The 19,867-nt window shown below is 34.5% G+C and overlaps 2 protein-coding genes across 4 annotated transcripts; both read left to right on the forward strand.

Annotated features, from left to right (window-relative positions):
• Positions 1-463: 463 nt before the first annotated feature.
• Positions 464-13,747, forward strand: LOC126686019 (glycine--tRNA ligase, chloroplastic/mitochondrial 2). 3 transcript variants are annotated; one of them, XM_050380030.1, is made up of 36 exons: positions 465-826; positions 911-961; positions 1,102-1,169; positions 1,374-1,455; positions 1,563-1,626; positions 2,023-2,078; positions 2,191-2,268; positions 2,932-3,006; positions 3,092-3,162; positions 3,454-3,570; positions 3,663-3,764; positions 4,051-4,177; positions 4,703-4,786; positions 4,917-5,003; positions 5,655-5,756; positions 6,114-6,177; positions 6,719-6,774; positions 7,088-7,159; positions 7,324-7,406; positions 8,073-8,121; positions 8,498-8,560; positions 8,662-8,751; positions 8,820-8,906; positions 9,335-9,406; positions 9,482-9,540; positions 9,779-9,872; positions 10,061-10,279; positions 10,469-10,563; positions 11,076-11,166; positions 11,248-11,352; positions 11,639-11,677; positions 11,893-11,982; positions 12,453-12,554; positions 12,792-12,873; positions 13,010-13,095; positions 13,425-13,747. In XM_050380030.1, the coding sequence occupies exons 1-36, from the start codon at positions 587-589 to the stop codon at positions 13,521-13,523; spliced, it is 3,201 nt and encodes a 1,066-aa protein (XP_050235987.1). In that variant the 5' UTR covers positions 465-586; the 3' UTR covers positions 13,524-13,747. The 3 variants fall into 3 exon arrangements, 2 of the variants coding, with proteins under 2 accessions (XP_050235987.1, XP_050235988.1); XR_008790928.1 differs by lacking the exons at positions 13,010-13,095; positions 13,425-13,747 and having other exon boundaries at positions 464-826; positions 12,442-12,554; XM_050380031.2 differs by lacking the exons at positions 465-826; positions 911-961; positions 1,102-1,169; positions 1,374-1,455; positions 2,023-2,078 and having other exon boundaries at positions 1,589-1,626.
• A 908-nt stretch (positions 13,748-14,655) lies between these two features.
• On the forward strand, positions 14,656-18,662 carry LOC126686743 (RGG repeats nuclear RNA binding protein A-like). Its single transcript, XM_050380969.2, has 7 exons — positions 14,656-15,146; positions 15,688-15,991; positions 16,071-16,136; positions 16,720-16,852; positions 17,575-17,730; positions 17,813-17,869; positions 18,318-18,662. Exons 1-7 carry the CDS (start codon positions 14,942-14,944, stop codon positions 18,504-18,506), a joined length of 1,110 nt encoding a protein of 369 aa, XP_050236926.1. The 5' UTR covers positions 14,656-14,941; the 3' UTR covers positions 18,507-18,662.
• Positions 18,663-19,867: the final 1,205 nt, after the last annotated feature.

Below are 19,867 nucleotides of genomic sequence, written 5' to 3' on the forward strand. Positions count from 1 at the left end.
GCTTTTTTAAAACATAAAATACGTGTCAACACTTTTCTAAACATAGAAGACCAACTTGATCTTCATATTAAATATAAAGGGCATTTTTTTAATATGTTTAACTTTTAACAAAGATTTCCCAATTTTTTTATTTTTTTCCTAACCGACTCTAAAATTTAATGGTATCCTAATCGTCCATATACTTCATATTTATATGCGAATTGTCCGTGTACTTCAAAATTATATCTCAACACTTATGTTGTTATTTTTTTAAAACCATCAGATTTTGTTGATGTGATTTGCAGTTTGATATTCAACAAGTAATTTAATAATTTTCTAATTTTAATGACGAAGACTACCAAAACATATATTGTAGTAAAATTTGACGGTGTTGGAAAAAAAATTAACGACAAAGACAATTGAGATATAAATTTAAAATATAAAGACGGGTCGGGATACGTTTTAAATTTCAGGGGTGGTTAGGCGAAAGAGAGTGAAGTTTGGGACTGTTAGAGAAAATCATCCAATATAATTGATAAGGTTCTTTGTTTTTTTTTCTTTGCAAAGCCTCCAACGCCGGTCAGACATAGAGGGAACTAACCAAACCATGGCCATTCTGGCGCTCCCTTTACTCGTTTCCTTTCTAAAACCACAGACTGGTCGTTTATCCTTCTTCCGCTTCTCCGGCAGGTCAAACCCTAGCCTCCTCCGTTTCAACCGCCGTCGCTTCACTACAACAACTGCCACTACTACATCTTCAATTCAGCAACACTCCTCAACAGGTCCGAACAATGAGCAGCAGAAATCTTCTATCCCAACGTTTCAACAAGCCATTCAACGACTGCAGGTCAAAATTGTGCACTCTAATAATATCCTATTCACTGTTACTCTCATTTCTGTTTTTTTTTTTGAATTTCTATTGTTTGTGTAGGAGTATTGGGCTTCTGTTGGTTGCGCAGTTATGCAATGCAGCAATACAGAGGTAATGTTTATGCTATATTTGCTTTCATTAATGCTATGTGTTTCTCTTTTATTCCCTTTGCATTTCTACATACAGTTGCTGTGCTTGTTATTTGTTTGGTATGCATTTCTCTGAAGCTGAGATTGTGGTTACTTGACCAGGTTGGAGCTGGTACTATGAATCCTCTTACATTCTTAAGGGTTCTTGGGCCTGAACCGTGGAATGTGGCGTAAGTATGCTTTGAGTTTTATTTATTTATTTATATTTCCTGCTCTACATAGAATTTATCTAGCTTATTGTTTCACAGATATAATATGAATAGCGCATATCTCATTTGTTGCAAATTTACAAATTATTGTTGTTTAAAGCTTCTACTTGATTTCTTGTCTGGTTAATTTTTTATTTATCTATTTATGAGGAGTTCTGATAACAGGTATGCAGAGCCTAGTATTCGGCCAGATGATAGTCGATATGGGGAAAACCCCAACAGACTTCAACGTCATACTCAATTTCAGGTTAAGTTGATTGATTCATGCAATCTCTGAAGTTTGTTTGAGCTTTGTATATAGAATGGAACCAATGCGATAATTATATTCTTTCATTTGCTTATTGTTTATTTCAGGTTATCCTAAAACCTGATCCTGGAAATTCTCAAGACCTTTTTATTCATAGCCTATCAGCTTTAGGTATTGATTTGATGTTTGTTGTTCGTGGAATTATATATAATCTCTAACTTGTAGCATTTAAATCCAAGAGTTGCATGTGATATCTAGTAAAGCATATGTCAACTAAAGTTGGGAAAAAATTCAGATCACTTAGTAGACACCCACTAAGCGAGATCAATATGTAGATAAAAATGATCTAATTTTCCGCTTTAGTTATTGATAGAACTACTTTACAAATTACACTTGATTAAACAATGTGTTGTAATTGATACAGTGATTATCTTTCTCATAAAACATAGGCAAGCTATGTTGTTTGGTAATTAAGTAGTTTGAATTAAAATGAATAGAATTGTCTATCTTTACAATTTCTGTTTTATTTCAATGATGCTTGGTCGTTTGATTGCCTTATTTTGACAGGTATTGATGTCAATGAACATGATATACGATTTGTGGAGGACAATTGGGAGAGTCCAGTAATAATTTATATTTACAGATATTTTCATGCTATATGCATGCATGCCTTTTTATTGAGTGCTGGCTTGCTGACTTGCCATTTGAATCACGTCGCCATGGAAATTGTTGCAGGTACTTGGTGCATGGGGTTTGGGCTGGGAAATCTGGATGGATGGGATGGAAGTCACTCAGTTCACTTATTTTCAACAGGTTATTTGAGTGACTACATTAGTTATTCTTTGATTATTGCATTTTCACTGTTTGGGGAGGAGGAAATGGGAGTGGAAGAAAGTATAGGAAGATGAATTCACTGGGAAAGGAATTTTCATTTGTTTTAAGAGATGAGGAAATGGACGTCTTGATAATTAAGCTAATTTTATGAATTATTAATATACCAGTTTTGATTTTATTTTTCTAATTTCATTATCAGGTTGAATTTATTTTCATACTTGTTCGCACCATCATTTTAATTAGTTTCTCTTTTGAAAGTTGTTCCTACCATCTCTACAACCCCCCTAATTCATGTGCATCCCTTCTTGTTCTTTCATTGTGTTAATTATTTTGCCCAAGCATAACTTTAGTTCTTAATGGTCTATGGGATTTACATTTTTATGAAGATGTAGCTTAAAATCATTTTGTAGTGGGGAAAGAATCTATAGTCAATCTCTATCAACTTTGACCAAGGGCATAGTATAGTTGAGTTGAGTACAACTTTAGTGCTTAAGTCGCCTGGGGTAATATTTTTTAAGAGGCGTTGAATCTAGTTTGAAGTGGTTGTTTCCCTCAATTGAGGCTGCACTTGTTATTCTCTTGCTTTGTGAATTTTCATGACGTTTCCCTTATATTCTCTGGTTTCTCCCACTCTTTCTTTAGGCCGGAAGTGTTCAACTGTCACCAATATCCGTTGAAATAACTTATGGCCTTGAGCGGATACTTATGTTACTTCAGGTCAAGTCAAATTTATTTCTGTTCCTTTCTTTCTAGCTTTGTTATGATTTATAACTTTGCTAATATTATTTTAAATAATTGGCAGGGAGTTGATCATTTTAAAAAAATTCAGTATGCAGATGGGATCACATATGGAGAGTTGTTCTTAGAAAATGAGTAAATAAATTATTTATTTTCCCCTTAAAAATTTTGTTGCTATCATCTGAATGCACATTATCCATTTCCCACATTATTAGCAATACATGATGGTCATTTTAATTTCTTTTGCATATCTCATTAAGTTTAGTCCCTGTAACCTTGTGTTCACATGTGCTTTTTTCAGTGTTGTTACTTTTGGCATCATTTTTTATTTCTCATTCAGTATGTCAATATTGTTTACTATTTAGCTCGATTTTGTTTTTACACCATCTAGTGATGTATCATGAAAAAGTTACAGCTATGTTACAGGAAGGAAATGAGCGCATATTATTTAGAACATGCTAGTGTCAATCATGTTCAAAAGCACTTTGATTTTTTTGAGGAAGAAGCTCGATCCTTGCTTGCTTCAGGCCTTCCAATTCCTGCGTAAGTTTTGGAACTTCTAGTTATTCTTTCACCTATATTATATGGACCTTTTTCCATGTTTTGTTAATGTTATTGTTTGCTCAACATGCTAGGTATGACCAGCTTCTGAAGACATCTCATGCTTTCAATATCTTAGATTCTAGAGGTTATATTGGCGTAACTGAGCGTGCTCGTTATTTTGGTAGAATGCGTAGGTGAGACTAATTTTTCTGATACTATCCAGCTATAAACTGCTTTGGTTGAATGACAGCCTGTTGAGATGGTAAATGAAAGAACCAAAATTATGCATGAAATGTTAGCTCATCTTAGGTGATGTTATCTTCTATTACTTTGATGATGTCAATATGGAGAAATAAACATGATTCTTTAAAAGAAATGAAATCTGCGTAGCTTGGAAAAAATACAATACTTGATATTGAGGTGCTTGTAAATTGACCTTTCTAAAGTTATAAATCTGCTTATTTCTCATTGATGTATCAGTTTAGCTCGGCAATGTGCCCAACTTTGGTTAAAGACCAGAGAGGCCCTTGGACATCCACTAGGTACTATTTCTGAAACTATGCATCTTGAATGTGCTAAGGAGGTTTTGGATGAAGCAGTCAAAAAGGTTAGTTGAGGTCCATCTATCTATCTTGTTCTGATGTTTTCCTATTCCCCTGCCACTACATACGCACCTCTAGAAAGGAAAAAAAGTTAGAAAAGAAGAAGTTCAAAGCTTGCAAATCTTAAATTATAGTCTTGTGATGACAGTTAATAGATATATGGTGGTGTTTGTGATACTTATCTTGAAATTATTAGGATTTATTGCTATTCTGCTACAAAGAGATGTTTCTCTTCTATTTTTGACTGACTCAAATAGGCTGAAAAGCCATGATTACTCTGTGCACATACTTTATGCTCGGTTGCTAAATGCCCAGAACTTTAGGGACATGAGAACCTACAAGTTTTACATGCATGCACACTAACCAAACACTGGAAAATCTTTGCATAGATAGAAATAGCTGGTAGCTTCTGTTCCTTTATTTATATTTGGTGTTCAAACTTAATATTAACTTGCCATGGATGATGTTTGAAAGTTGTAATCTACAATGTAATTCTCCTTTTCTTGTTTATTTTATTAATTGCATTGCAGATGCATGACAAACCAAGGTCATTTGTTCTTGAAATTGGGACTGAGGAAATGCCTCCTCAAGATGTAGTTCATGCCAGCCAGCAAGTACGATGTAATTCCGTATGAAGCATGCAACGTGGGCTATTGTCCAACTCATGCTTTGTGGTTTTTTCCTTGTAATGTGCAAAGTACTTTATTGGTCATAAATTTTTAATCTACTGGATATTGCTTGCAGCTTAAAGATGCAGTGTTGCAATTACTAGAAAAACAGAGGTTAAGCCATGGTGACGTGGAAGCATTCGGCACTCCTCGCCGACTAGTGGTATAACTTTGCTTCTACCTCTCTTTGCTTCCTGTTGTCAATTTCCATATCTTTTAGAAATCATGGTTTATCTGCCTGTGGTAATTGAACTTCTTGTATGCCATTATGATATAAATAGCTTTTTGTCCACATAAAAACTAGACGCTCACCATCGAACAACTTTCCTGCTTCATTACCAATTTTATTGCATGTCAATCACCTCATACAAATGTTGCAATGTATACTATTGCTGTATAATTTATGTAAGAACATATAGGTAGGAATAATGTATCCTCACTAAGAAAATTATGTATATTTCTTACAACTCCCACTGTCTTTTTGCTTTGTAACACCCAATGTAAAAGAATGGGCCACATCTGCGAGGAGGTGAGATGGGAGAGTAGCATGTAAACTCAGGCCCTTTGGTAATCAAACTAATCCAAATTTGAACTTCTGGACCATGTGGTTCAAGTCCATGTAGTATTTTTTTCTAGGTTGCCAGGCAAGTTACATTTTCAGTTAGTTTTCAGTTATGCAATGATGTTGAATTGTGATATCGCTCGTTGGAAGTTGGATTTCTGTGCATTATCTTCTACTTATTGTGATCTTCTTATTTTCTGGTTCTAAAATGTATGAATCCTTGTAATTTATGCCTTACTATTGCATTTTCAGGTTTGTGTTGAGAGTCTTTGTTCTAAGCAGCCAGAAGTAGAGGTTGAAGTGCGAGGACCCCCTGTTTCAAAGGCTTTTGACGAGCAAGGGAATCCTACAAAGGTTATTATAGCGTTGCATTTTCTTTTTTTAGATCTAAAGCTATCCTATACCCTGTAATTTTTTAGCATTTGCAATATTTCAAAAAGCAGTTTTAGATAAATTTGTTTTTTCCTTCTTCCTTTAAAAAAGGATCAATAAGTAGTTTTTTTTGTTTTCTTTGTCAACATAATGTTTGATATTTTTTCTCATTTCTAACTAAAACCAAAGAAGTAGACGAAAGCATATTGGTATGTCCTCACGTCATCCTATGTATAGTAGTAGTGCAGAAACTCTAAAGTGCTTTGGAATATGTTTATTTCTCATGTGTTATGTTTATTCAATGTCCGCTTATAACATTAGCTTCTTATTTCATGCTAGGCTGCTGAGGGTTTTTGCCGTAGATACAATGTTACCTTGGACTCATTATTTATTAAGGTTGATGGTAAGTCATCCAGATGCATCTTTAACTGGAATATGAAGCCAAAATTTACTCCATTTTGTCTTTCTACTTATTTTCTGTGCGCTCTTTTTGTGATCATGCCATGTTATATTCTTTTCTTATAAACAATTATGTAGCTTTTATTCCATTGCATTTGAATTTAATAGGACAGTTTATAAAGCATATTTGCTATCAATTGATTCGTCCTTCTTTTCTTTCTTTTCAACCTGCTCTTTTGATATGGTAATTAAATACCCCTGCACTATTTTCTGGGTCAGCTCTGGTATATGCTTAATCATGTGCGGCCTATATTTATTTTGGCATCTGTAACATCCTCAATGGTTTTTTTTTTGCACATATGCATAAAATGTTTGTATGGATGCTGTAATAAGTATGAAGGCCATTTTAAAAGTGACCAAAATTTCAGGAATGCTGGTGGCTTATCTTTTTTTCTAGGAACAATGGGAAGAATTTGGTTGGACATAGAAATTGAGAATTCACGTATACGTAAAGTCGCTAAATCTGTCCATTTTTTCCGTTGCAGGGAAAACAGAATATGTTTATGTTCGTGTGACGGAGACTACTCGACTTGCTTTGGAGGTTATACAGACACCTCTCTTCTTTGCTAGTTGTACAAAAGATTATAATATGTTGTGCATTTTGGGTAGTAAAACACTTATGTAGATGTAGAGGATAAGATGCTTGGTCTTTTGGAAGGACTTGCTATTCTTTTTGATATGCATGAATAAGGAGGAAGAGAAAGTGGGGGCTGGGGTGTGGATTTTTGACTGGGTTGAAAGAACTCTACTTTCTCATTCTGTTACAGCAATTCAATTTTCTCCACAGAAATCTACTTTTATTGGACAATGTGCTGTTTCATTATTTACACTAACGTAGTTCTTTGTCATGCTAGATTTTATCTAAAGATTTGCCGCATACCATCAGTAAAATATCATTCCCAAAGACTATGCGTTGGAACTCTCAGGTAATTGCAAAGTTGATTTTCTGTTTAGAGGTCTTCTATCCTAATATTTTGCTGTGCAAATTTTCTTGGGAAACAATATTTCTATATTTTGTTACACCTATCTGAAAGGTGTTTGCATATGTTTCCAATGCGGCACCCACTTGTGGGTTTTCCATGTGATGCAGGTCATGTTCAGTAGACCTATTCGATGGATAATGGCCTTGCATGGACAGTTGATTGTTCCATTTATGTATGCTGGAGTTTTAAGGTACTTATGATTACCTATGTTTATCTGAATAAATCTCTCTTTACTCTGATGCCATATCTTCATGTCAGTCAGCTTAGCTGGGATGACGGTACCAATGGGTGTTGGTTGCAGACCATACTTATAGGGGTGCATTTGATTTATTTTATTTTGACAGTTAGCATTTTGAATTTCAAGTGGAATTAATATTTAGATAACTTTGTCTAATCCTCACATGCACAAGTTTTTTATTACCCTTTTTCTATGGTTCTTAAACTGTTGTCATGCACAGCAGAAGCAACTAGTTGGCCATTTGTAAGATTGCATTTGAGAAGCCAAGACTCTTAAATGTGGCAATTAGCTGACACTATTAATTGAATTTGGCAGTACTTGTTTATGCAAAAAAAATTAAAGTCCATGTAATTCTTTTAGAGAATTCCACAATTTATAAATAAACGTGTCCTTAAAGTGTTTCTTATGGTCTTTGATGCTCTATTGGTGATTTCAGTAACTTCTTTGTTCTGTCGCATGCACGTGACATTAGGTGATGTTTTAAGGAAATTGGATATTTTGCATTCCTTCAGTTGAAAAGTCTAATAAACAATCAACAGCCAATAGCACTTCTACATTTTATAAGTTGCATTACCTATATCTGTGGTAGCTCATTTTATATAAAAATTGTCTTTGCAGCGGCAACAAATCTTATGGCCTTCGTAATACTCCTTCAGCTACTGTTCAGGTCTGTTGTAATTAATATGTTTAATATCCATCAGCTGGTCATGCAATAGAGTACTGAGTGCTAGTTCAATTTTAGTATATTCATATATATGGGAGAGCAATACAAAAGTGCTTGCAGAAAAGTCTCTGAAATTATTATGTGCATTTAACTAATTCTTATTACTTTTATTTACAAAAATTTATTTCAAAATGGAAATGAAGAAGTAATTTGTGGGCCTTGAGAAGTAGTTTGAAAGAGATCATCAATATTCCCTCTTGGTTAAACATTTTTTCCATTTTCATTGCAAAATGGATCTGTGTAATATACATATAGCTTGGTCAACCTCTAGCATCTTTACTAAATAAGACCATTTGTGACTCCATAAACACTTCTACAGGTTGAAAGTGCAGAATCTTATGGTAGTATAATGAGGAATGCTGGAATCCGTATTGATATTGAGGTATTATTTAAGGGTGCGATATTATCACATTTAGTTGTTTCTGTCATCACTTTTGGAAATGGGTAATCTGAACCAATGGAAGTAATTATTTTTACACACAGGAAAGAAAGAGAAGTATCTTGGAGCACTCTAATGCATTGGCAAAAAGTGTCAATGGCCACATCCTAATTCAGAAAAACTTACTGGATGAGGTAACTGCACTTTCTTTTATTGAGTATTTTAGGGTTCTGTGAATAACTTTATCTGCATAATGCTGTAGGTTGTAAATCTTGTTGAGGCACCTTTACCAGTTCTTGGGAAGTTTAATGAGTCCTTCTTAGAGCTTCCAAATGATCTTTTAACAATGGTAAGACTTTATAAGCTTGATTCTATTTGGCTTTTGGTCCCTCACAGTGCTTTCTTATGCTTGTTTCCCGACAAGTGAATATTTTATGCTAATTACCTGCATACATTTGTTTGTTTGTATTAAGAAACTTAAAATTTATCAAAGATCAATTGTCTTGCTTCTCAAGCCACCTGGTCTTTACATGGTATGCAGTTGGCCAAACACTTGCGCTGGTCAAGAGTCAAGACAACTGGGAAAGTTTTCTTTTTCAGCAAAAAATTAGTGCAGTTATTTTAATGTTGGAGAAAGCTTACATCTGACTATTGAACACTATGGCTTTGCTAATGTAAAGCCTTTAAAGTAGATAATTGAGCATCTAAATGTAACTTAAAGATCCTTTAAGCTTAAATAAATAGTCCAATAACTGATAACAATCGGGAATTTTGTAGGTCATGCAGAAGCACCAAAAGTATTTTGCTGTAACTGATGACAGTGGAAAGCTTCTTCCGTATTTCATTTCTGTGAGCTTTGCTTACCAATTATGCTTTTTAAAGTTGTTTTTTGTAAATTATAAAGTGACTCAGGTTTGCTTTTAGGTGGCAAATGGACCAATCAATGAGAATGTAGTTAGGCAAGGGAATGAGGCTGTGCTCAGGTAGATGCGGGTCTTACTATGTAATATGTTTGGAAAGCTCAGTTCTATAAAATCATATAGCTAAAGCTTTCCATATATCTTCCTCATTTTGGTTACAAGATTTCTCTAAGTGGCTTTTTAGTTACTCATTTTCGCATGAGCTACAGTCTTTTCATGGAGGTTTTTTTTTTGTTCGTTCCTTTTGGTTTCTCGCGTAGTACTCGAAAGATAAGTCAAGCTTTTTATATTTAAAATGCAGAGCTCGTTATGAAGATGCAAAATTTTTCTATGAGATGGATACCAGAAAAAAATTCTCAGAGTTCCGGAGTCAACTAAAAGGGATTCTTTTTCATGTAAGTTAATTATGTTCTATTAGGTATTCAGAGGATAACATATGCTAAGAATCAGGGAATATCTAAATTCTCAAATTCAATTTGAGGCACAAAATGTTAACATTTGTTCCACATGTTTACTGAGTGATAAATACTTGCTACTTAGTCCGTAATTGCTTGTATTCTTCTTATCATATAAAATAAAACAGGAGAAGCTTGGAACAATGCTTGACAAAATGATGCGCATCGAGAACATAGTCACCAAAGTAACTTTACTGATGGGGGTCAGTGAAGATATGCTTCCGGTTGTCCAAGATGCTGCATCTCTTGCAATGTCAGATCTTGCTACAGCAGTTGTGACAGAATTTACAGCCCTCTCTGGAATAATGGCACGCCACTATGCTCTTAGAGATGGCTATCCAGAGCAGGTTTGTCAGTCAACAAATTTGAAGGCTTTTCTACCAAATTATCATTTATCTATATACTGAGCATTTATAAGAAAATTGTCTTCTTCATTGTCAATTATGTTGTATTGTCCCTGCCTCAGTATTTTATATGTTTCTAGTGAATTTTTCAAAGACTAACAATTCGACTTTTGTGTGGGCTCTGTTCTTCAGGTTGCAGAGGCCTTATTAGAAATTACACGTCCCAGATTTTCTGGAGATGTTCTTCCAAAAACTGATGTCGGGATAGTTTTGGCAGTTGCTGACAGGTAAAATTAGTGTCATGATTGACAGTGTTGTTATGTACTTTTTCTGAAATGAAAGTAAAGTATCTTAAGACTAGTATACAAGGCATGTGTATTTTAAGAAGTTATAATTATGTTTTTGCTGTAGAAAAGAACAATGGACATTCTTTTCTTTTATTGGATGGTAAATTCATTTGTCAACAAATGGGAAAGAGAGAAGGCCTTCAGTAAACCTCTGGCTTTAAGTGGAAATGCAAGGAATGAATGTGTGAAACAGAAATTATGTGTTCATGCTTATGAAAGTAATTTTACTCTCTGAAAGAATAACTGGGAAAACAGTTAAACTATTCAAGCTTATTCTCTGCCGCGGGATGTCTTTCTTATAAACTACCAGCAATTATTTTGCAATCTCAACTTCCTTGCCAGATATGCAATAAGCACACATCATTGTATGGATGATTGAGGTCAATTAATAGATTGCTATTGTTCTCTAGAATGTCACTTTAATTTGGTACTAATGTGAAAGTTGTTTGCAGATTAGACAGCCTTGTTGGTTTATTTGCTGCTGGTTGTCAGCCTAGTTCCACTAATGATCCTTTTGGGCTACGGAGAATTTCTTATGGTCTAGTAAGTTAATTGACAATTTTATTTCTAAAGGTTTGGGGCTGAATTGGATTTTCTAGTCTAATGCTGCATTGGTTTGTTTAGGTCCAAATATTGGTGGAGAAGGAAAAAAAATTGGATTTGTTGCATGCTTTAAGAATCGCAGCAGATGTTCAACCTATTAAAGTTGAAGCTGACCTGATAGATGATGTAAGAACAAGGCTATTTTAGTATTCAATAAACCATAGAGGTTCATGTGATTACGATGCTTGTGTTCTGATTATCAGGATTCTATGGCAGATAGTGTAGTTGATTCTTGTAGTGTATATTATTCAATGATTCCTGATGTCTTTTAGTGTTTTCCCTTTTGTGATCTTTATGTGTGTTTATCTGTATAAGATCCCCCATCCTCATATTTGGACAGCCTTGTGCTTTTGATTTGTTTACTGCAAATATGCCATTGAATATGACAATTAAAACTCCCTTTTCCTTGTAGGCATATCAATTTGTTACTCGGAGATTGGAGCAGTATCTGGTAAGTATGTCTTGCTAGGGTCAGTTTACTACATTTGCAGAGTTTTATACTTGACAAGTGTTATAAGATGACAACAAATTCTCTGGACAAAAATAATGAGGCCGGAGAAGATGAAAATTCTCATTATATCCACAAAATATTGCCAAGCGCAGTTCTAGTTTTGGACAACATAGTGAAAATGTTTCAATGTTTTATTCATATTGAGGTTTGTTCAGGTTGATAAGGGAATCAGTGCAGATATTGTTCGCTCAGTCCTTGCAGAACGTGCAACCTTTCCCTGTCTGGCAGCAAAGACGGCATACAGAGTACGTGTAGTTTCTTCTCCTTACAATTATCTGTCTGCTGGAACTTCTTGAAATTGCTGGTACATGCTGATGATGACCTGTTTGAAGTTCTAGAAAAATTATATCGTAACATGCTGATGACCTATTGTTGAGGTTAAGTTGGGATGTTGTGCTCTCATTGAAGAATGTGAATGTGATTTTAGATAGTCTAATAAAATTGTAATTTATATGTTTCCTAAAGAAAATGATACCCGCTCTGAGAAAAACAAACAAACAAAATGAGTGATTATGAAGATAATGGTTTGCAGCCAAAGAGGCTAGAATGAATGTCTTAATAACTAATGATGTATGGATGGATGACTGACATGTTTGCAGTTATTAATGTCTCAAATTAAAATAGGTTAAAGTAAATTGGATATTTCTCTTTGCCCTTGTCTGATGCTCTTGAGTGGCAACAATTTAAAATAGTGCTGAATTAAGAATTGTTTCAGATGGAAACTTTGTCAAGTGGCGATCTTTTCCCAAAGGTAGTTGAAGCATATTCTCGTCCGACAAGGATTGTTCGTGGAAAGGATGTGGAGTCTGATATTGAGGTATGCCTTCTGTTCAGCGTGTAAAAGCTCTAGGTTTATCTCCAGACTCTACGGGTTTATGATTTAGATGTACACTCACACACATCACAAACATACATGATGTTGGCTTGAAGAATATCATTCCCTTCATTAGTTCCTGATATGCTTGTGAAGGTGCAATGCTGAAAGATATGCTTACCTGAGATGTAAACTAGTACACTATCGCCTTTTAATAGTTGAAATATGTTTATTGATAAGGTGGACGAGGCTGCATTTGACACAGCTGAAGAGAAAGCCTTATGGGACACCTTCAAGTCAGCAAAAAGCAAAATCTATCCTGGTACAGAAGTTTTCTTCATCACACCAGTATTCTCCAATGCTTGTAATCTGTAATATTTGTAGACCATGTTGGTTTATGGATTATGAATAAAATTAGTTTAACCAAGTATGTGAACTAATAATTAACCTTGTCACAGATATTGAGATAGACAAGTTTGTTGAAGTGTCTTCAGAGCTACTGCAGCCACTCGAGGATTTCTTCAATAATGTCTTTGTCATGGTGGTATGTCTCCAACATAATTTATTTATCGTCTTTCTTTTAATGCGTTGTTAGCATGCAATTCTATTCTATCTTCACTCTGACAATGGGATAAGTATCACTATGAAAATTATATGCTTTTCAACTTTTCTTGGAAACGAGAGGTTTTAACCGGAACCAATCTTTCTATTACAATTTTTTTTTATTTTTTTTGAAACTTGTATCAAATGCTCTAATTCGTATGAATTATTTTGATTTCTCGGTTCGTACATTATCCATTTCCTGGCAACATAGTGAATCTAGTGATGTGTTTAAGAGAAGTATAGTTTAATATTGCTTATTCCTGGAAACAGGAAGATGAAAGGATCAGGAAGAACAGACTTGCTCTTCTAAAGAAAATTGCAGATCTACCTCGAGGAATAGCAGACCTCTCCATTTTGCCAGGATTTTAGATGTTATTAAACGATTATCTAGTATTAGCCAAGTATTAGAGGCGAAGAAAAGTCGAGGCAGATTTTACGGTGAGTAATGTATAATTAATTCGGGAGTATTATTATTTTGAGGGGAAGGGGTCGATATAAATGAAGCCTCCAGGGTCCAGCTATTGCGAGGCTTGTGAAATTTTGTAACATTTATTTATTAAGTTGTTTTTGTTTTATTCAATTTTATTTGAGAACTCCAAGTCCAGTTTTAGTTTACTTACAAGAAAGCTGCTTGAATTGAGCTTACTTTTAGCTGCCAAAAGAAGTAACCATTATGTTCTCCTCACTTATGGTATGTTTTTTTCTAGTCAGAGTGGATGTTGCAGCTTTACCAGTTAGAGACAATAATAAAATGGGAAATGTTCAAATAAGTCCTTAAATTTAATAACCTATCTAGTAATGGTTCCAAATTTTTTTTGCAGTGTACTATACAGTCTATACAATAAAGTATGTTGAAACTCCTCTCTCTGATTGGTTTTTGACAATAATAACTCAGAATGTGTGAAATAATAAGATTGTAATTTCTACTTGTGTCTGATTTTCATATGCTGGACTACAGGTAAAAAATGAAGTTTAATACGAATCAACAATTTTTCAAGTATATTATTACATTACATAAATAAATGGAATTAATCAATCTTACAAGCCAACAAAAGGCGACAGTTATCAGTGGGAAACTTAATTAATCAAAAAGTGAATCCGAAATTGGTGAAGTAAAGATAAATTGTGCAATGCTGCATTATCTCCTGATAACAGTTTAATTTAGGTCATAGTTTAAATTGTATTTATATATGCAGCTTTTTAAAACTTGAGGTTAAAAAGAGTATTAGGTTAATTGATTTTAAAAAATAAAACAAAATCAATGTTTTATAGTTCAAATACTATAAGCGCTAGCCGCTAGGCAGTAAGTGTTTAGATTGCGGGTTTAAATTCTCTGGTAAGCGCTTCCTTTCTGATTATCATTAAGAAAAAGACAAATAAAAGGATAAGACTGGAAGCATGAGAGTTCATATAATGGCATATCCGTAAATAAAGGGAAAGGCAGCTCCAAATAAGAAGACAAGATGTGGAATATAAAAGAGTGTAAGCGCATTGGCACACCACAGGAGCAGTAAAATAGAGTGAAGAGACACAAACAAGGCAAGTAGACAACAAGTAGGAGGGGTGATAAATATAAATAAATAAAAAGATTAGGTTTCACTATTTTGCCTTCTTTTCCTCCTTTATCTTTGCGGCTAGGGTTTCTCTCCTTCTTCTTCAAATCCCCCATTATTATTACCAGATCTGTCTCCCTATTAACGATGGAAGTCATGTTGTTAAGCTAAGGTTTATAATAAGTTGAAGAATCAGTGAGATTTTGGGGGAGGGGTTTTATATTTCCATCTCAAATGGCCACCAAGAACCCGTTCGATTTGTTAGGCGACGATGACGGTGATGACCCCTCACTGCTCATAGCTGCCACGCAGGAGAAAGCCGCTGCCGCAGCCGCTGCTGCCGCCGCCGTGCCTAAGAAAACTCAGTCTCAGCCTGTAGCTAAGCAGCAGCAGCAGCCGGCTAAGCTACCTTCCAAGCCTCTGCCTCCTTCTCAGGCTGGTGAGCTTTCTTCCTTCTGATTTCACTTTACTTTACTAGCTTTTTTTTCAGCTCACTAAATAAAGTATTTTGAGATTGTGTATTATTTAAAAGAACTTTAGTTTTTTTTTTGTCAATCCTAAGAGGATTGTATTTATTAGTCATATTTAGGTACTTTCGGGTTAACTTTTGTCATTTGCGTAGCATATATTTTGTGCTTTGTGCTGATAGGAACATTCTATTGTTAAACTTATTTGGAAGATGATGATATATGGTAAAGGAATGAATGCACTTGAAATTAATAATGATAACTGATATCATACTTTGTGTTTCAGTGTAAAAACTAAAAACTACACACATGTATTTTGTCATAACTCATAAGTTCAACTTTGTCTATATCTTTATATATGTCTTATGTCGTATTTTTTGCAATGCCAAGCGTAAGGAAATGCTAAACGTTCGGAAATTTTCCCTGCAAGTGGGATAAAAGATCCCATTGAAGCGCCTTATCCCATGCATGCTGTTTCTGTGCACTAATTTTCATTTCCTTTCATTTGTATAGTGAAAGAGGCAAGAAATGAAGGTGGTCGTGGAGGAAGTGGTGGTCGTGGGTATGGTGGTCGTGGCCGTGGGGGATATAATCGGGAATTCTCCAACAATGAGAATTCATTCAGCAATTCTGCACCACCTGCAGCTCAAGGAGCTCCTGAAGATGGAGATGCTGGGAAGACTTCTGAAAGACGCAGCTATGGTGCACCTCGCGGTGGTTATCGTGGTGGCCGCCGTGGTGGCTTCAATAATGGAGATTTTGGTGATGATGAACGCCCTCGTCGAGCATTTGAACGTCGTAGTGGGACTGGACGCGGGTGGATATTTTAATTTTATGTTTAATCTTCAAGTGGTTTTTGTTTTTATGCATCTAATCAGATTTGTTTCTAATTGCAGAAATGAGTTCAAACGAGAGGGCGGTGGTCGGGGTAATTGGGGAACTCAAACTGATGAACTTGCTCAGTAAGTTTACTAATAAACCAACAACAATCACTCAACTAATCCTCATTTCTGAACTTGGTGATTTCAGTCCTGGTTTAGGGCCATATCTTAGTTATTCTCTTTAACCCATTTTAGATCTACCTTTTTCTTTTGAATTGTCGATGAACAATGCACTCAACTCAACCATTTCTGTTGGTTCTTTCACTGGCCTTGATACATTATTCATCATTTCAGTATGTATTATCTCACATTTAACAGTAATTGTCATTTCTAGGTGCTTGATGTTTTTCCCCCGTTCGTTTCTTTTGGCGCACATTATAGCTTGCCAATTCACATTCCTTTGAAATTTTCCCTATGATTTAGCTGGCATTTACAATCAATATGGCTTCTTACTTATGAATTGTGTGGTTTGATATGCTTATTTCATCATATAGTGTGTAATACATATTAGCTTTTGAGTAATTGAAGTATGTGCTGTGTGCGGTCCTAAATATTATCTAGGCAAATCTCATTTTATTCTTTCTGGTTTCATACTTTCCAATATTTCGCTTGCTACCGTTTTAATAGTATACTAACGGGGAACACATATTACTTGCTATTTTAGGGTGACCGAGGAAGCTGTCAATGAGGGTGAGAAAAATGTAAGTGATGAGAAACCTGTGGGAGAGGAGGAACCTGCGAATGAAATCAAGGAAAGCCCTGCCAATGAACCTGAAGAAAAGGATCCAGAAAATGAGGTCAATGTTTTCATATACTAGACAGTACTTATTTCTGTGCGATACATCTAATTATATGTTTGTTTGTGCCGTCTGGGAGAAGTTGACCTATAATGCTGATCTTTGCAAGATTTCTCTGGTTATTATTTCTTCAGATTCATAGTTCTGGGAATGGAATATATGCCAGTATGCCATTTAAGAGTACTTGTTAGGCATTTCTTTCAGATTTGTTGTGGGCATGGCAGACTGAATTTTATAATACTAGGGTATTTAGTGAAAGTGGAGTGTTTCTTTTTCAAATTCCTTTTGACCTCCTGGGCAGTTTATGTGAAGCTGTGCAGCTGTCTAGGAAGGTTTTAATTGTGGTCTTGCTAGTGCTTCAAATGTAAAAGCTGGAGTACCGTTGTTCATGTATACTAATGCATATTTTATTAGATTTTAACCTTAGCTTTCTGAACAATATCTGGTTAATGTAACACTTGATGTTATTGTCTCATGGCAACCTGTAGCAATTATTACCCGCTTAAGCATTAATGGCATGTATGACTAAGGCCATGTTTTGTTAATAGAATGGAATACATATGGAATGGAATAGCTATTCCTAAGAAATGTAATAACTGTTCTTTCCACAAAATTCATGGAATTGTTATTCCATGGAATTACTGTTACTTATTGTAGGCTTTTGCATGAACAAAATCAATGAATTACTATAAACATAGCCTAAGATGTATGTTGCTATTCAGAATATGACTCTTGAAGAATATGAAAAAGTGCTGGAAGAGAAGAGGAAGGCCCTGCAATCACTCAAGGTTGAGGGTAGGAAGGTGGATGCTACAGAGTTTACATCCATGCAGCAGCTTTCAAACAAGAAGGTCAACGATGATGTCTTTATCAAATTGGTGAGGCGTGTCATGATTGTTTGTAGTTTTTACCTGGCCTTTAATTTTATGAAGCCAGCATTAACTTAATTTTTTTTTCAAGGGTGCTGAAAAGGATAAGCAGAAAGAGGCTTCTGAAAAATATGAGAAAGCTAAAAAGGTACTCTCTCTTTCTCGCTCTATCACATGTTTTGCCTTCCATTCTAGCTATTCTTGATATGCCTGCCTTGTGTATTATTCTTGTTTTTCCTGCCACCTTAAATGCACAAATTTTCCTGCTTTTTGGTGAGGCCATAAGATGTTTTTCATCACCATCTTCAATTGAATTTTTTTTCCTACTTTACAAGTCATTTTAAATATATAAATTTTATTTGTTCTATAGTTGTGGCTTGTTACGATATTGGTTTGTTGTGTTGTGCTCATGCGGATCATCTTGCATCCATAATGTCACCGTATTGATCTATATTTTTAGTCACTTCTCTGTTAATTAGTCCCTTTTGTTGCTAAGAATTGCAACTAGCTTTCCTTTTTCACTTCATTATTTTCTGTTCCGACTAAATCTATAATTAAATACTGATCTTAACATCTCAATTTTGTGGTGGTTGTAGTCCGTTAGCATTAATGAATTCTTGAAGCCTGCTGAAGGAGAAAGATACTATGGCCAAGGTGGTCGTGGTCGCGGTCGAGGCCGTGGCAGTGGTTCAAGAGGAGGGTTCAGCAACAGAGATGCATTAAGCAATGTGGCAGCTCCTTCTATAGAAGATCCTGGGCACTTTCCAACCTTGGGTGGCAAGTGATGCTCTTCCGAACCCCGTTTTAAGATATTGTCTGTTTGCCATTTTTGGGTTCATTTAGTAAATCTTGGCAGGAAATTGGCTGAAATAATGTGCTTTTTCGATATTTATATAACTGCTTAATTTTATGCTTTAAAATGTATATTTTCAGGCGTTTCATTTGCTTGCTTGTAGTTTTTTTTTCCTTTCAAATCTATGATATCTTATTGCTGTTTTGAGATTTTGGGACAGATGAAGGGGGTTGTTGATTTATGAAAACAACCTTGAGGTCTCTTGTCTGTCATTTTTGTCTAACAAAAAATTGCAATTTAGTACTCCCCTCCGGTTTTTTTAAGCTGTCCATTTAGTTAAAATTGTACATATTAAGATAGTGCTTCAAAAATGCTAATATAGTCCTATTAGTTAATAAATGTTTTTAAAAGTAAAACATAGAGTGGATAAATTTAGAAGATAGAGATTAAAATCATCACCTTAAATCTTTAAATGGATAAGTATTTATAGATAAATAAAATTAGTTAAATGGAAAAAAAAAGGAGTACTAGTTTTGCTCTTTTTTCAACTGTGTGATCGGAGAGGATTTTAAACTATGAATTATTTATTTATATTGTGATACTGAAATATTTCGATTAAAAAATGTTGTAGATACTGAAATATTAGTTTGTCAAGCGCACAATCTCTATTGTATTTAAAAAATTTTCTAGCAGTTGATGTATACCACTTTAATATCATTTACTTCCTCCTAAAACAATAGTCTATCTTTTCTTTTAATATAGTATAAAAAATTCAATTAATATTCTAATTTTTTATAATTTTATCCTCATTTTTTTTATCATTTTTTTATTAAATGTCAACACTAATTTATTTTTTAAACCAATGGTAATAAATGATAAATTTGAAATAAGGACAATATAAAAAAAATCAACATTTTAAATTGTAATTTACAAAAAGTGTGGATAACTATTTAGGACAAAAAAGAAGAAGAAAGTAGACTATTATTTTGGAGCGGAGGGAGTATTTACCGTGCACCTGACTAAATAGCTTTTCAATTTGAAATCTATTCATACTGTGTGTATTTTCATTGTTAATTTTGGCAAAAGCGCTCAAAAACTACCGACCTATCAATTTTTTTTCAATAGCACCCTCACCTTGTAATTTTGTCAATAGCACCCTATTTCGTATTTTTCGATTTCAATAGCACCCTAAATTTTAAAAAAAAGATGATTTTATTATTATAAGCATTAAACTTATTAAAACAATTAAATTTAAGGGTCATTTTATACTTTTTTCTACTTGGACAAATTCAAATAAGTCCTTTAACTTAAAAATCTTTCAAATAAATCCAAAAAAAATAAATAAATATATAT

The sequence above is a fragment of the Mercurialis annua genome, linkage group LG6 (assembly GCF_937616625.2).
Source record: "Mercurialis annua linkage group LG6, ddMerAnnu1.2, whole genome shotgun sequence".
Lineage (NCBI taxonomy): Eukaryota > Viridiplantae > Streptophyta > Magnoliopsida > Malpighiales > Euphorbiaceae > Mercurialis > Mercurialis annua.

What these genes read in the sequence shown, in the direction of transcription:
- LOC126686743 (XM_050380969.2), top strand. Translation starts at nt 14,942, where the DNA reads ATGGCCACCAAGAACCCGTTCGATTTGTTAGGCGACGATGACGGTGAT. An exon ending in CGTAGTGGGACTGGACGCGG is followed by an intron (nt 15,992 to 16,070) that starts GTGGATATTTTA and finishes TTCTAATTGCAG; the next exon opens with AAATGAGTTCAAACGAGAGG. An exon ending in CAAACTGATGAACTTGCTCA is followed by an intron (nt 16,137 to 16,719) that starts GTAAGTTTACTA and finishes TTGCTATTTTAG; the next exon opens with GGTGACCGAGGAAGCTGTCA.
- LOC126686019 (XM_050380030.1), top strand. Translation starts at nt 587, where the DNA reads ATGGCCATTCTGGCGCTCCCTTTACTCGTTTCCTTTCTAAAACCACAG. An exon ending in CTCCTTCAGCTACTGTTCAG is followed by an intron (nt 8,122 to 8,497) that starts GTCTGTTGTAAT and finishes ACACTTCTACAG; the next exon opens with GTTGAAAGTGCAGAATCTTA. An exon ending in AGAAAAACTTACTGGATGAG is followed by an intron (nt 8,752 to 8,819) that starts GTAACTGCACTT and finishes ATAATGCTGTAG; the next exon opens with GTTGTAAATCTTGTTGAGGC.